Here is a 16,968-nt window from a genome sequence, read left to right on the forward strand (position 1 = left end):
ATGTATATATATATGTGTATATTTATATATATATATATATTTATTTATTTATGGCTGCGCCGGGTGGCACATGGGATCTTTGTTGCGGCATGTGGGATCTTTTAGTTGTGGCATGCAGACTTCTTAGTTGCAGCATGCAGACTTCTTACTTGTGGCATGTGAACTCTTAGTTGTGGCATGCATGCAGGATCTAGTTCCCTGACCAGGGATTGAACCCAGGCCCCTGCACTGGGAGTGCGAAGTCTTACTCACTGGACCACCAGCGATGCCTTTCAAGGACTATCTTGACATCCTTTGCTGACTGTTTTCCTCCCCTCCCGCCGCCGTCCCTATCAAGGTTTCCTCCACGGGGCTCACTGCCAATAAATCCAAACTCCTACCACTCCCTGAAAAGAACGGCAGCTCTAATGTTATCCTGCCCAGGGGCTCAGCCTTACTGTGCTTTCTCCCTTCTTCTCCATGTCACATTCCAGATCTACTGCACTGACAGTTCCCCAAACTGGCTGTCCTTACTCAGCTTCTCCTCCAAGTCAATCATGCAAGGAAGCGTGTGCCTGGCAAACTCTTACTTCTCTCTCAAGCATCCCTGTCTTGTAAGGACTTTCCTAACTCCTCCCAACTCTCCCTCAGTTGGCCTTTAAATTTTCTTGCACTGGTTTTGGTGTATCCTGCAGTGTCTTCTTCAGAGCACTGATTGTTTTATGTCATCTATTTGTGTGTGTGGTTTTTTCCTAACTAGGTTTTGAGTACCTTGAGGACGAAGAGCATGTTCTATTTGTCACTGTATCCCCAGCACTTGGAATGACGGCTGACAAAAATGAATTTCACTTGGATTCACACACAAGATTTCCCTTTTCCTTCTGAATATGTCGACTCTCTTCTGTGGTAGTAGAAAAAGAACTGAACAGTCTGGGTTCCCTGGACAATGGAACATCTGGGACAGTGCTCTCATTTCTGGCCAGGGAGGCTGCACTCAAAGTCTGCTTCCCAAAGGGGGTGTGAGTCAAAGCTGAACAGAGAAATGAATCTGAGAGAGCCCACGGAACTTGCTGAAGGACCCACAACTAGTAAGAAGCGACAGGAACGTAAGTCAGGGCAGGGGTTCTTGTTATTGCCATTCTCTGTTTTATTCCCAGTACCTAGAAGACTCCCTGGCACATTAGAGCTCCATCAATATTTGTTGAGTAAATGACTGACAGAATGAAGGACTGACTGACTGACTGACTGAAAAGTTATCTTCAAAGCCCAGGTCTTTCTGATTTCATTCTCCTGACTTCTAGTTTTTGTACTGGGTATGAATGTGTGTGTGTGTGTGTGTGTGTGCGTGCGTGTAGATACACCTTTCAAACAAAATTAAAAAGTGAATATCATGATTTCCTCTTTACGATAAAACACAATTAAAGAATAATGATAACTATTTATACACACACACACACACACACACACACACACACACACACAAATTCTAGGCCACTGAAACGTTCAGCCTTGGTAATTCATTTCATTTACTAAAAGAAAAATGGCTTTTGGAAAATAAGTATCCAACCTGACAATCTTATAACTTTACATTCAGAATTAGTTTTCAGTAAACTGGTAGGATGACCTTGTCTTGTAAATTGTCCCAAATAGTGTAAAACAGAGGCGACAATAGTACATTGTGGTTGGTCATGTGAGGAAATGCAGGACTTTGCTCTCTGCTGCCGCCCAGAGGCGGGAATGTAGCACAGCCGGCCTCTCCACGTGTCAGAAAACCAGAAGCAGGTGCGGGATGTGTGCGTCTGGGAAGAACCGCACTCAAGTTTATATTCTTCCTCTCCAACTCCTGGGGCCTTTTTCTTACGCAATGACAGCTGATTTATCTTTATCTATTACTGACACAGAACCAGCCATTCACCGTGAAGCAGGACAAAAGCCAGTAGAGGGATGAAAGAAACCCTAAATAGATCTTCCTTGAACTGATTTGTATCAGAGTTATGAACAGTTCAAGGCATAAAAGAAAAGTAGACCGGTAAGCACTGTTGCTGAAACCGAGAGCAAAGCACAATTTTTTCCCTTTCTTGGTCCCCCTCTGTCTTTTTCTTTTTTTTTTTTCTCATCCAGCTACTCAAAGCAAACATTGCAGGAGGTGGAAGCACGCACCACAGGAGGCTGTTTGCAGAGACCGCTCTCACACGCCTGCACACGGGCTCCCTGCCCGCGGCCGCCCCCTCTATTGTCACAAAGCACATTTTATAATGCAAATCACTGTCTACTACATGGCTCATTATTTCCCTCTCTGAATAAAATATGAACACATCAATTATGTGTTCTTCTATTCTAAATGCCTACCCTTGTAGCACTGACCTCTTTCCACTTTTATATTTTTCAGAACGTCCCTGACATTTGCCAACTGGGTTAGCTCTAAACCTTTCTAACCTATTATCTTATTACTTCAGCACTTTTCACATCTTCTCTTCCGTCTAATTAGTGTGACCTACAGGCGCGCTAGGAGGGCGAGCTCGCACGCTAGCCCCGCACTCACCACTGCTTGTAATCCGCGTCACAGTTGCAGTAGTATTTGGGGTCCGTGCAGTTGCGCTCGATGCCGCAGGCGCATTTCTGAATTCCGGGCCCGGAGCCGCCCCAGTAGTAGTGCTTCTCGTTGGCTTTGCCCACCCACCAGGTGTAAGGGCTTCCATCTGCAAGAAAGGGGAAAGGCACACTGAAACAGGACCAGGACCCCGTCACTGTCGTGTCACACTTACATCCCCCCAACCCAGGAGCGGCATCTCTCTCTGATAGACTGAACATCATTCAACCCTCTTAGAAGTCAATGCAATTCAATAACAGGAATATTTAATAAAAAAATATCAGAGGGATTGCTAAGCTCAAGTTTTCCCACTGGGGTATGCACCTCTTCCTTTGAAAGACATGTTTACGTTCAAGCTGTAGGAATTTAGGGGACTGTTCTGTAAATTGGCTGCCCAGATGGGGTACATCCACAATGAAGGTGTGTAGGCCATGCACCGATTCTTTAATATACAACTCAGTTCATGGCTAGTTGTAATTTTTCTGTGAAATGATAGTCATGGAGATGACAGAATATTAGAGCTAAACATGGACTTATGCCTTAGTATGATCTCCTTATTTTACAGGTAAGCAACTTAGGTCCAGAAAGGTTACACAATTCTTTCAATTACACAGCAGATTGGCTCCCAAACCAGAAGTTTGACACTGTATCTCAGAAGACATTGTACAATGCTCTTTATACAATATTACTTTGCTTTATTATTTGGCCTAATATTCACCCATTCATTCATTCACTCATCCAATCATCAAACATCCACTGTGTTTCCATTATGTGTCAAACATTATAAGAAACTCAGCAGAATAATGGAGAGAAAAGATACAGATTGAGAGTTCAGTTCAATTATTATTATGAACACACAGGAGAGTGGGTGAGGGAAAGGAGGTCAGGAAGGAGGGTTTCCTAGAAGAGGTAACATATTTGAGCTATGTCTTGAAGGTTACGTTACCCAGGTGAATAAGGAGGTAAAAGAGAGATACGGACTCCTATGTAAAGGAAGCAGAATGGCAAAGTTCTATACGGAACACGCAAGTAGGAGTGTACCCATCGATGGTACAATAGGGCTGAAGAGATAAGTTTGAGAGGGTAGCAGGAGTAGGTCGCAATAGACAGTGGGTAAGGGTCATAGCACAACAAACTTTGTCCAAACAAGAAGTTATTTTGCCTTGGTTTATTCTTGCTTTTCTGCGTTTACTTCTTCCTATTTAAGAAGGTTGAACTTCATTCTGAAACTAATGGGAAACCATTAAAGTATTTTAAGCAGGAGATTTTCAAGATCAAATTTGTATTTTAAAAGATCTACAGTGAGATGAAAGACAGATTTCAGGGGGATAGAGTCATGGAGGCCAGATGTGATGCTCCTATGTTAATACAAAAGAGAAATAATAAGAGAGTAGTGGAAATGGAGAGGAAGAGAAAGTGGAAAGAGATTTAGGAGGTAGAAGCAGCTTGGGAATGTTGGGATTTGGGTGGGAAGATGGTGTGGAGATTAATCCTGGGTTTCTGGCTCAGGTGACTAAGAGGATGGTGATGTGCTTCACCAAGGTAGATCACAGGGAGGAAGATGAGAAATTTAGGGAAGGTCGAAGAAAGGATGATGAACCTGATACATGAGGTAGGCAAATGGCTATCGAAGTCTGGATCTCAGGAGCATTCTCTGGGCTGAAAATCCCATTTTAGGAACCATCAGGTAAATGATTGGTAGCAGGAGAGACGTCACTGGAATCTTTTGGATTCCAACAGCATTTAGAGAACAGAAAGAGAGGGAGCTGGCCATTGTGCAGGTCAAGAAAGAAAATGGACAGAGAGGGTGGAGGAGAAACAAGCAAAGAATTTCCAGAAAAGCAGTGTGGTCGGCATTGTCAGATTTCATAGCAAAGTCCATTAAGATGAAGGTTTGGACTTTTTCTTTTAATTTGCCAGCTAGACGGTCTTTGTTGAGAGGAGTTTCAGGTGAACGATGGGAAGAAGATGCCAGGCAGCAGCAGGCAGAGGAGGGAAGGGAAGGGAAAGGAAAGGGGAGGCCCTGAGAACAGCCTCCCACGCAGGAAGCTGGGGAATGAATGCAATCTCACGGAGGCCGTGTGGCCAGTAAGCCTGCACTTGACAATTAAAGTCTCCAGGCGTATGACTAACATTCCATCCTAATAACTCACCAGCCCTTCCAGGATGTTAGGTGTACACTTGTCGCAGTATCTGTGCATGTGCTGTGCTTAGCAATAAAAGGAAGAAAAAGTCTTGCACTCAGTGAGCTATCGTGTAAACAGTCACAACATCTAAGCAAATAACACAATAAAGTAAGTGAGGGCCATATTGGAATTGAGTAAAAACTGCTGCTGTGCCTTCTCACCTATGCCAATAGCTTTTTGTTTTTGTTTTTGTTTTATTTAGAGATAGGCAATTTAAAGGTAGGCAACTGTACTGTGAGTTCAGGCTTGATGTAATAAATGAGCAAATGCTCTGAACTTAGAAAGGAGTTATTCAGGTATTGTACTTCATACAAATTTCCAGATTTTCCAGTTGTGTTGACTTGGAAAAGTCACTATTATTCCCTTCACAAGATCATTTATGACACCTGAATCTTAAGAAATACATTTGAGTTGATCTGGCAAGCGGTAGAGAGGGAGATTTCAGCACCCTGCTCCGAAGGCAGGAAGATGCCAGCTCTCTGAGATAAGGGTCCATTCTGAAACCTTGTCTCCCGCGTCTCTGGGGCCTGTTCCAGCAGATAGGGGGCTGTTTGCTTTCTACATTCAAGCTATTTTGCTTCTCGCTTCTCTTTCCATCAGGGTAAAGAGTAACACATCCAACTTCTGATGCTTTCCAATGTTGGAACCATGACCAATAATAAATTCTTGTTTCCTTTTGATGCAGTCAAGAGTTAAAAAAAAAAAAAAAAAGGCTTAAAATATTCCATTTACGGAAACTATAAAATCTGAGCCAGGTCATTTGGTTAGTAAGCTGCACTAGGTCTCTGTTGATTCCATCTCTGGCCGTGATACAGGAAGAGGACAAAGGTGGACGGTGCTGTGCCTACCTTGCAAAGGCCCCTGGGGCCTTCCAGAAAATGACCGAGACTGGTTATCACATCTATTATTCACCACACTGCATCTTTTCAAGCTGACCTAATGCTAAATTCTTTCTCTCAAAAGAAATTTCAGTTACTATCACTGTTTTTGGAAACTAGGGGATACTAACACACCTGGTGGAGGGGAAGAAAGAACCAGACACCCGTAGAACAGGAGTCAATGGGCTGCCTGGCAGGAAATGCCCTTGTTCTGCCCGTACGTCAAAAAGCCCATGAAAGAGTATGTATCTCAGAACCTCAGCTCAATTTCTGATTCTTCCTTCCAGTGGCCAGTAGAAACAACCTAACACTGTTATATTTTTGTCATAAAGAGTGATGATAGATTGCATGAACCAGAGAAGCTGTATGGCTCAGTATTCTTGATAAAAATCAGGACAATGTCAGTCAAGGGAGCAAGGTCATCATCAGCGGCTCCCTCAGCAGGAGACCGAGAAACGCACTGTAGGGGATGTGGAGAAAGAGCCAGCTGATTCCCAACCACGCCTACAGGAGTACCAGGAAGCCCAGGAAAGGAAGACTCATTGTCAAGTTGTTTGGGCTGTGGGTGTTCCAGTAGAAGCCCTAAGCTCTGCATGGGACCCAGGCTCTGAACTAACCTCACATGGCAGACCTCAGGGCAGTTCCTATAGGGAAGGACTCCTGTTAGACATCAGGATGGGATCTAAGAAGGTGATCTGCAGTGACGTTTCTTGCATTCAGTGCAAGAAGGAGACACACTACTGACCAGGTGAGGGTAGCTCAATTTCCCAGTTCTTCCCCCATCCCCACCTTTTTCTCAAGTCACTTCTAGTCTTACATAACTAACGTTCCCAGTTAGGGTGATGCAAAATCAATGTTATTTTGTTCTCCTTCCTAGGAAAATAAGTTAAGTGCAGTACAAAATGTTTTACTTAGCTGTTTCCTCATCTGCCAGGAACAGAAGAATGCCAATAAGAACAACACATTCCAGGGAAAAAGCAAGTTGTACCCTTTGTTATTAGCGTTGGCTACTTTAGTTAAATCAAATCATCATAATTTACCAGTTTGGCATATATTTTATATTCAGCAGGAAGAGAATGGTTCAATCTGTGTTGAGCAAAGAATTGCCTTATTTCAGTGCTGTGCTAACGAAGTGTTACTTTTTGCTTTACAAATCATTACTTACCTATTAATTGGCCTTGGGGGAAAAGAAGTTAAAGGCGATAAAAATGGAAAGACTTTTTAAAAGACAAGATAAGGAGTGGTGAGAAAAGAAACAATTTAATTATCCAGTGCTAAGAGTTCAAGAATTTCTCTGACCTCAGAATATGAAGATTTTTGTTAACTATATTGAGTAGGTGTAATTACTGCAACGAGATTATGAAATGATAAACCACATTCTAGGTTAACTAGAAGCTGAATTATCAAAGTAAGTCATATTGTATTAAAACAGCCAAATATGGATTGAATTAAATGTAATCATGGCACTTCGTACTCACTTAAGACCAAATTTTATTATGCTGAGGATTTTGAGGATTTATTATGGTTTGGATGACTAAACTGAAATAGGGAGAAAGAAAAGAGGCAACTTGTTCCTCCAAATTTAAAGAAACCAACAGATCTCTTATTTTCTCCAATAACAAGTTGTTTCAGAAACACAAGGGCAAATGCATGGGGACTTCTTGATGAAAATGTGGCACATAACTGTGACTTTCAAAATATGTTCTTTAGAACTTCTGGGCTACACAAAGTAACCTAATAGTCTGCTTACATAAATATTATCCTGGCACATCTACGGTAAGACCCAGAATGGTCACTGGGACATTTAATTAGTTTCATTTCATCCACTTTTGCAGAATATTAAAAAGTGTAATACCTAACATTAAATACTGCAAAGGTTTATCGTCTCCAAAATGAAAACTTAAAAGTATATTTTTAGCTTGATGAAACCTAGTCTTATTATATCTACCACTATCTCCTTATCTACAAATTGTGTTAAAGAATCACAGGTGGCTTTTTAGCAGAGGAACTAACTAGAGCAGGTCCAACTGCAGCAGGAACCTGCCTTTCAGTGCTCTGCTTAGCGCCCCCTGCTGACAGCTCCCGTACAGCACTCCCCAGAATGCTGTCTGGCCCGTTCTGGCTGTTTGAAGGCACCTACAGTGCAGGATCCTCTTTCTAAAGAAAGACTCATACTCTGAAAAATCTCCCAGTACCCTTCCATCTTTACCGTGGCACCATCCAATCTTTCTTCCTCCACTTCATCACTAAATTTCAGCTGACCACTCTGATCTGATTACAATTATCCATGGTGACAATATGCTTATTAAGTAAAGATATGTTTAATTCTAGACTGTAGATGCAGAACATTTTTGTACTGGTGAGAACCTTCCATGACCTAGAAAGGAAGGAAGGTAAAAGAACCTTTATAATAGGTTCCAGGTTGGGCTGGAGCAGAGAGGAAATTTGGAGGTGCTGTAGCTACCATAGAGCTCTCCAGATAATCTGATAGTTTGAAAGATATAATTTGAAAGATCAAGCAGGCCAGAATCCCCTTTTCCTTCAGTAAGAGATGTGCGCAGTCCAAGGGCTGCAGAGCCCTAAAGACGATGCTGACAGCTGCCCCTGCCCCCAGCACCGGAAGGAGGAACAGGCCACTTGTCCTAGAGTTCTGTGGCTTAAAGTAGAGGAAGCCTCTCTTCTTGGACATGTGAAATTGGTCCCTACGCAATCACTTCCAGGAACTGCACCAAGGCAGCCCAAGTCTCAGGATCCTCAGAGACAGATGAGGGCTAGGAGGGGATGTCATGGAGGGAGTACTTCCAAGTTTTTTCCCTCTAGTGGGAAATCAGTACAGGGAAGGGTTTCCAACTTACCTAAAAGAAGATTCACCTGAGGCTCTTGTAAACCACATAGATTTCCTGGACTACAGAATAAAATCTATAGAATAAGAATCTCAGAGGAAGATCTTGAGATGCTGTCACTTAATACCCTAGTGATCCTTATCTTCATACAGGTCTGCCTTACACTGACCTGTGGAAATGACAGTGGATTTAGTTCACAGAATAGTGAGAGGCCTGGTGCCCGGGTCCCCTTGGGACACCAATCCAGGACCTGTTTTCTAGGTAAGATCTGAGGAGGTCATCATGGTGCTGACCACAGTAACACCTCCATTTAAAATTCCTAATTATTTTTTCTCTGAATAATGTAGTCACTGTAACCCGCCCCCACTTTTTCTGCAATTTCATAACCATGATCCTGAGTCCAAATGGCTGTATTTTACTATTTAGATTAAGAGCTTTAAAAATAAAACTAAAAATCATATACCTTGGCATTTTCATAGACACAAAAGCCATCATCTCAAGCCACCCATAACTTTCGTGAAATCGCTTCACTGAACCGGGCAACAATATTCTCGTTTGCTTCCCAGCCATCTAGTGCTATGTTGTTCTATGTTAATATAAAGACCAAACAAATAATTAATCCAAAAAAGTCCTGTGCAGTTCATACTGCAGACAGTGATGTAAAATTGGGAAAACTTATAATTTTGAAGTTATAATATAAACATTCAATTTGGTATTAAAGGTGAACATTTTATCTCTCTATGATTGAATGTCATTAAACTCATTTGATTAGGGCTGAATAGAAATGAGTGAAGATGATTAGCTTCATGTTACATCTTTCAGAGTTACATCGGATTTTACTATATTTTATTAATTTGAATAGGGACCAAATTTAGAAATGGAGAATTGAAGTTCAGATCAAAATGGACCTGAACTGAAATGTTAATTCATTAAAAATTAATTTCACTGCATAATATTTAAATTTATTTTATTGAATTGAACTTAATAGATTTCAATCAAGGACTGATTCCACTGAGCAGAATTTGACTGAGTTGAATCAAATCACTTTGAATCCTATTCAAATGAATTAGATTTTATTAATTTGAATGGAATTGAAGTGACAGAGTAGATGGAAGTTCATAATTCTGAGCAGAATTAAGAGAACAGAATAAGCCAACCCACTCTAAGTTAACTTGGCTTCAGTTTCTATACAGGTCATGGGCATTCGTGGTCTCCTCAGTAACTCTGGTTAATTCCTTTGTACCATGGCCCCAGGAACAAATGTGATTAATAGTATCAAAGTGATCGAATGGAACCATATGCTGTTTGTAGGATGTAGTGAAGCACTTTGAGTCTTTTCCACTGGAAAAGCCCTGGCCAATTATATTAAATATTTCTTTTCCTCTTTATAGAACAAATGAAGAAGGAATTAACTGAATCCCAGGGACCATGATTTGTGTGAGTACTGGTTGCTCCCTTATTTTTATTCTCCATTAAATACTGTAGTTACTTGAAAAAACATGCCTTCCCTCAGCCTATTATTTATACTGAATGTCTTAATATCCTGTGCCCTGATTTTATTAATTTTTATTTTATCTTTTAAATATAAAACAAGCACCTCAGCTTGTTCTGTATTTAAAAGATGGCTATAACTTTTCAAATTAGTAGCAAAATATTGTTTTGCAACTGAAATGACATGCTACATACTCAATAAGCACCTTCTTAGGGCTGGAGAGACAATTTGGGGGGTAGAAGTGAAAATATGATTCCTGCCCTTCTAAGGTTCTGAGTTAGTGGAGACTGAGTTATGTTTAGTAGTTTCCAATTATGAAAGCTTTATGCCTGGATATCTGATAGGGCACACACACAGTAAGATGAAAAAGTACACACTGAATGTCACAGGAGCACTTCAGACAGTGGGTCCTATGGGATTCTGGAGAAGGGAGTGATTACCAAGGACCAAGGCGGACTGGAGAGCCTCCATGAAGAGACAGATCTGACTGCAGCTTTGATGGATGGGTAGGATCCAGACAACCGGAATGAGGATATGAGCATTTCAGAATCTCCTGAATGGCTGGGCCAAGGTATGAAGGAAACACCCCACGCATTTCAGGAACTACGGGGTAATCACTTAGGCTGGTGGGGGCAGTGCTGAGAAGTAGAATTTGTGGTGGGAGAAATGGTTATGGGTATTTTCATGATGTTTGCACTTCAGTTTTGTAGTAATGGAAAGTCAAACCTAAGTTTTTTAGATGTTAAAACACTTTACACATACAAATATTATAAGTTTATATAAAGTACAGGGAATAATGATAAAATATATAGCCTTGTACTTAGTTTATCCATTATCATTGGTATATGGTATGTTGTTCTTTGACTTCTAATTTTAATATTAATAAACATGGGCAACATGGGACTGTGTCTAGTTTTTTGCTATTTCAACATGCTCTGTGACAATGTGTAAGAGTCTTTTGAGCATATCCCTATAGTGGAATTTTTAGGTCATATGGTTTGTGCATCTTCAAATTGTTTTCCCAGATCACTTGTATGAATGTAGAATCCCACCGGCAGTATATAAAACTTTCAGTTGATCAAATCCTTGACAACCTCTGGTCTTAAGCTGTTAATTTTGACAACTGGTGAATGACAAATAGTATCTTTTTTTGGTTTTAGTTATAATTCCCTGATTGTTTGCCTTTCCATTTAATTTTTCATTTATATTTCCTTATTTTAAAAAATATCTGTTCAATTTTTTGCATATTCTTATTGGATTTTTTCAGTTTTATTGATTAGTAGAAAATGCTTAGGAAAATGATACTTTAATAATTATAATAATGCAAATTTCATTTTTTTAGTCCTTTTTTTTTTCTTCTTCCAGAACTCTAATTAGATATGTATTAGAAGTTATTGATCTAATTTCTTGCTTTTAATCTCTCCTTCATATTTAACAGCTCTTTGTCTTACTAATCTTTCTAATCTTACTAATTAAGATTACTAAAGATCTTACTAATCTTACTAATCTTTCCCAGATTTCTGGGAACCTTCTTCAGATTCTGTTTTCCATTTAACTAGTCTCACTTCAGCTGGGTAGAAACTGCTATTTAAGTCTCTTAAGCTTTTAATTTTATCCATTACATTTTGATTTCTATAATGTTTATTTGGCTCTTTTTCAAATGCTACTAATGACTTTTGATAGTGTCTTCCATCATCATCTCTTCAATTTCTCCTTAAAAATACATCTGATCCAATAATTCCAATATTTAAGTCTTTGCAGGACTGAAAATGCTATTAGTTATTTCTGTTGACTCACAATTGTGGTATCTTGGTTCACTACACATTTCTTGATTATTTTTTCCTTTGAGATCATATTCCTTGGAAATGCATCTCTGGGAATTCTTTGAGGTCCAGCTGAACCTCTCAGATAGTTTATATTTACTTTTATCAGATACCTGGGGGGTATTACCAAGCTGAGACCTCTTTAGAATATATTTTCAGCTTGAATTTTTTTTTCCAACCGTGCAAATAGTGTGAAATTGACCTGTAAACAGGCATCAGAACAGGCTTTTTGTTACACAGCTTCGAGGGATAATTTCTTTCTTTTTCTCTTTACCTCCATCCAAGGTCCAGACTGTCAAAATTCCTATTCTACCTTCCTTTGCAGAGTGGGTTTTTAGGTTTTTTTTTCACTGAGAGTCTAGACTCTTGGATTCTGTTTTCCATAAAGGGATATTTGATTCAACTCATCACTTGGTATGACCTTTCTTCCCCACATAGTCATGGAAACTGAAAATGAAGGTTGCAAGGAACTGGCAGAAGCCTTTAGGCCAGTTATGGCTTTAGCAGTCATTATGCTGTTGGTCCATGGTTTTGCTACTAAGGATCTTCCTCACTTTCATTCAAGCTCAATTGTACATTTCAAAGGATTTAAAAAATATTTTTTGCATGCAATTTTAAATGTTTATAGGGGAGGGCTTTCATGGTACCTATTTGGTCTAATCCTGTAGTAGAAGTCTGTTCCTGTGGGTTTTAAAGCAAGTGAGAAGCATGTCGATGTGATGCTCTGGGATGTGCCATGAGGGAAAGGAGACTAGAAACAGAGGAACCGTTCTAGGAATGATGTGATAAAGACTTGGAGGATCGTGAACACGTCCCATTACAGAGGCAGGGGTCAAATATACCATAAAAGGGAATCAGTGGGATTCGAGAACCAGATGGGACAGCTGGTGGTGACTCCTTGGTTTTAAGGTTAAGCAAATTTGAACGTTTTGAAAGAATTTTCTGTTTCAGAGGAGGGTGTTGGTTCGCAGAAAAGAAGTTCGGTTTGATTTTACATAGGGTGAATTTGAGGTGTTAATGGGTCTCAATTGGGGCTGGTTCTACCTCCTCAGGTGTGATTTAGAAACAGTTGTAAGGTGCTACTGGCATTTAGTGCCCTGGGTCCAGGGATGCTAAATGTCCGGCAGTGTGTGAGATAGTCTTGTACAACAAGAGCTCTCCCACTGCAAATGCCAACAGTACGCTGGTGGAGAAGCCCTTTGATATAGCAATGGTCAGATGAGGATACACAGGAGACAAGATTTGTGACTTCAAGAGAGAGATCAGAGCCAAAGCTGTGAATCTGTGAGTCATCCATAGTAATGACAGAAACTGAGAGGGGACATCGTACTTGGAATGGGATCAGGGGGCAGCTGAGCGCTTGCCTCAAGGTATGCCCACAACAGAGGAGAAGAAGAAAGACTTAAAAAAAAGAGGCAGCTGCAAAGAGGAAAGATAATCAAGGCAGTGTAGTCTGAAGAAAGGTTACTTCTCTGAAGTCTGCTCTCATTCTCATTCCTGAAGGCAACTTATATTACTCCCGTCTTTGTGTTAAGCCACAGTCTATACAGACCTGAGTTACTGCATTCATCATATCGCGGTGCAACTGTTTCATGTGCTCACTTGATCAACCAAGCTTGATCAACATCAGTGGATTTGAGGCTTAGGGGGTCACTGATGAAACTGAAGGGCAGTTTCATGTTTCAAGTAATCAAACTTCAAGAGATCAAGGTAATGAGGATGTAAGGAAGCAAATGTGAATAATCAAAACAGGGAAGCCCCACGAGTATGAGGAAAGAGAGACCAGCTAAGGGGTGATCAGGGAGCAAGTGCAGATTCTACAAGACAGGGGGGTTGCAAAGAGAATAAGATGAAAGCTGTGACGATTGGGCCAATGTCGATCAATAACTATTGGGTTGGACAAAAAGTTCATTCGGGCTTTGCCGTTAAAAACCCGAGCGAACTTTTTGGCCAACCAAATACAATCGCTATAATGATTCTTACTGCATCTTCCTAGCATACAGGAGTCTGAATCAACCCCACATAAACACTGCCTTGGAGAAGATCTCAGGCCAGCTTCCTTATATCCAACCCACTCTGATGAAGATGCTACTGGGGGCATCATGGAAAGGACAAGAGGGAAGGATAAGCCTTGATGCCAAGGAGTTTTGAACTAATCCCATCTTCTCTACTACAAGTTAAAAAACAAAATAAAAACTAATGACATTAAAATAATTAGCCTTGACCTTTAACCCTGTCATACTACTCTCAAGACAGTAATTTGTTACTATCTGAAAAATGTGATCTTCGAAGATGGTGGCGTAGAAGGACGTGCTCTCACTCCCTCTTGCAAGAACACCAGAATCACAACTAACTGCTTAACGATTATCGACAGGAAGACACTGGAACTCACCAGAAAAGATACCCCACATCCGAAGACAAAGGAGAAGCCACAATGAGACGGTAGGAAGGGCGCAATCACAATAAAATCAAATCCCATAACTGCTGGGTGGGTGACTCAACAGACTGGAGAACACTTATACCACAGAAGTCCACCCACTGGAGTGAAGGTTCTGAGCTCCACATCAGGCTTCCCAACCTGGGGGTCCGGCAACGGGAGGAGGAATTCCTAGAGAATCAGACTTTGAAGGCTAGCGGGATTTGATTGCAGGACTTCAACAGGACTGGGCGAAACAGAGACTCCACTCTTGGAGAGCACACACGAAGTAGTGTGCCCATCAGGACCCAGGGGAAGGAGCAGTGACCCCAGGGGAGACTGAACCAGACCTACCTGCTAGTGTTGGAGGGTTTCCTGCAAAGCTGGGGGGTAGCTCTGTCTCACCATGAGGACAAGGACACTGGCAGCAGAAGTTCTGGGAAGTACTCCTTGGTGTGAGCCCTCCCAGAGGTTGCCATTAGCCCCACCAAAGAGCCCAGGTAGGCTCCAGTGTTGGGTTGCCTCAGGCCAAACAACCAACAGGGAGGGAACACAGCCCCACCCATCAGCAGTCAAGCAGATTAAAGTTTTACTGAGCTCTGCTCACCAGAGCAACCAGTCCCTCCCAACAGGAAACTTGCACAAGCCTCTTACACAGCCTCACCCACCAGAGGGCAGAGAGCAGAAGCAAGAAAAACTACAGTCCTGCAGCCTGTGGAACAAAAACCACATTCACAGAAAGATAGACAAGATGAAAAGGCAGAGGACTATGTACCAGATGAAGGAACAAGATAAAACCCCAGAAAAACAACTAAATGAAGTGGAGATAGGCAACCTTCCAGAAAAAGAATTCAGAATAATCATAGTGAAGATGATCCAGGACCTTGGAAAAAGAATGGAGGCAAAGATCAAGAAGATGCAAGAAATGTTTAACGAACATCTAGAAGAATTAAGGAGCAAACAAACAGAGATGAACAATACAATAACTGAAACGAAAACTACACTAGAAGGAATCAATAGCAGAATAACTGAGGTAGAACAACAGATAAGTGACCTGGAAGACAGAATGGTGGAATTCACTGCTGTGGAACATAATAAAGAAAAAAGAATGAAAAGAAATGAAGACAGCCTAAGAGACCTCTGGGACAACATTAAACGTACCAACATTCACATTATAAGGGTCCCAGAAGGAGAAGAGAGACAGAAAGGACCCGAGAAAATATTTGAAGAGATTATACTCAAAAACTTCCCTAACATGGGAAAGGAAATAGGCACCCAAGTCCAGGAAGTGCAGAGATTCCCATACAGGATAAACCCAAGGAGAAACACGCCGAGACACATAGTAATCAAATTGGCAAAAATTAAAGACAAAGAAAAATTACTGAATGCAGCAAGGGAAGAACAACAAATAACATACAAGGGAACTCCCATAAGGTTAACAGCTGATTTCTCAGCAGAAACTCTACAAGCCAGAAGGGAGTGGCATGATATACTTAAAGTGATGAAAGGTAAGAACCTACAACCAAGATTACTCTACCCGGCAAGGATCTCATGCAGATTCAATGGAGAAATCAAAAGCTTTACAGACAAGCAAAAGCTAAGAGAATTCAGCACCACCAAACCAGCTCTACAACAAATGCTAAAGGAACTTCTCTAAGTGGGAAACACAAAAGAAAAGGACCTACAAAAACAAAGCCGAAACAATTAAGAAAATGGTAATAGGAACATACATCTCGATAATTACCTTAAACATGAATGGATTAAATGCTCCAACCAAAAGACACAGGCTTGCTGAATGGATACAAAAACAAGATCCATATATATGCTGTCTACAATAGACCCACTTCAGACCTAGGGACACATACAGACTGAACGTGAGGGCATGGAAAAAGATATTCCATGCAAATGGAAATCAAAAGAAAGCTGGAGTAGCAATACTCATATCAGATAAAACAGACTTTAAAATAAAGAATGTTACAAGAGACAAGGAAGGACACTACATAATGATCAAGGGATCAATCCAAGAAGAAGATATAACAATTATAAATGTATATGCACCCAACTTAGGAGCACCTCAATACATAAGGCAACTGCTAAGAGCTATAAAAGAGGAAATCGACAGTAACACAATAATAGTGGGGGACTTTAACACCTCACTTACACCAACTGACAGATCATCCAAACAGAAAATTAATAAGGAAACACAAGCTTTAAATTACACAATAGAACAGATAGATTTAATTGATATTTATAGGGCATTCCATCCAAAAACAGCAGATTACACTTTCTTCTCAAGTGCGCATGGAACATTCTCCAGGATAGATCGCATCTTGGGTCACAAATCAAGCCTCAGTAAATTTAAGAAAATTGAAATCATATCAAGCATCTTTTCTGACCACAAGGCTATGAGATTACAAATCAATTACGGGGAAAAAGACGTAAAAAACACAAACACATGGAGGCTAAACAATACGTTACTAAATAACCAAGAGATCACTGAAGAAATCAAAGAGGAAATCAAAAAATACCTAGAGACAAATGACAATGAAAACACGACGATCCAAAACCTATGGGAGGCAGCAAGAGCAGTTGTAAGAGGGAAGTTTATAGCTATAAAAGCCTACCTCAAGAAACAAATTTGAAACAAATAAACAAATAAACAAACCTCATATAAACAATCTAACCTTACACCTAAAGGAACTAGAGAAAGAAGAACAAACAAAACCCAAAGGTAGCAGAAGGAAAGAAATCATAAAGATCA

General features: G+C 40.7%; 1 protein-coding gene across 2 annotated transcripts in view; it reads right to left on the reverse strand.

The window, feature by feature from the left end:
- The window catches only part of CNTNAP2 (contactin associated protein 2), a 2,064,798-nt gene that overhangs the window by 454,821 nt on the left and 1,593,009 nt on the right, over positions 1–16,968 (reverse strand). For both annotated transcript variants that reach the window (XM_036864011.1, XM_036864010.1), the window contains exon 15: positions 2,522–2,678. In XM_036864011.1, coding sequence (XP_036719906.1) covers positions 2,522–2,678 — 157 coding nt within the window. The remainder of the gene's footprint in view (positions 1–2,521; positions 2,679–16,968) is intronic.

Source organism: Balaenoptera musculus, chromosome 9 (genome assembly GCF_009873245.2).
Source record: "Balaenoptera musculus isolate JJ_BM4_2016_0621 chromosome 9, mBalMus1.pri.v3, whole genome shotgun sequence".
NCBI lineage: Eukaryota > Metazoa > Chordata > Mammalia > Artiodactyla > Balaenopteridae > Balaenoptera > Balaenoptera musculus.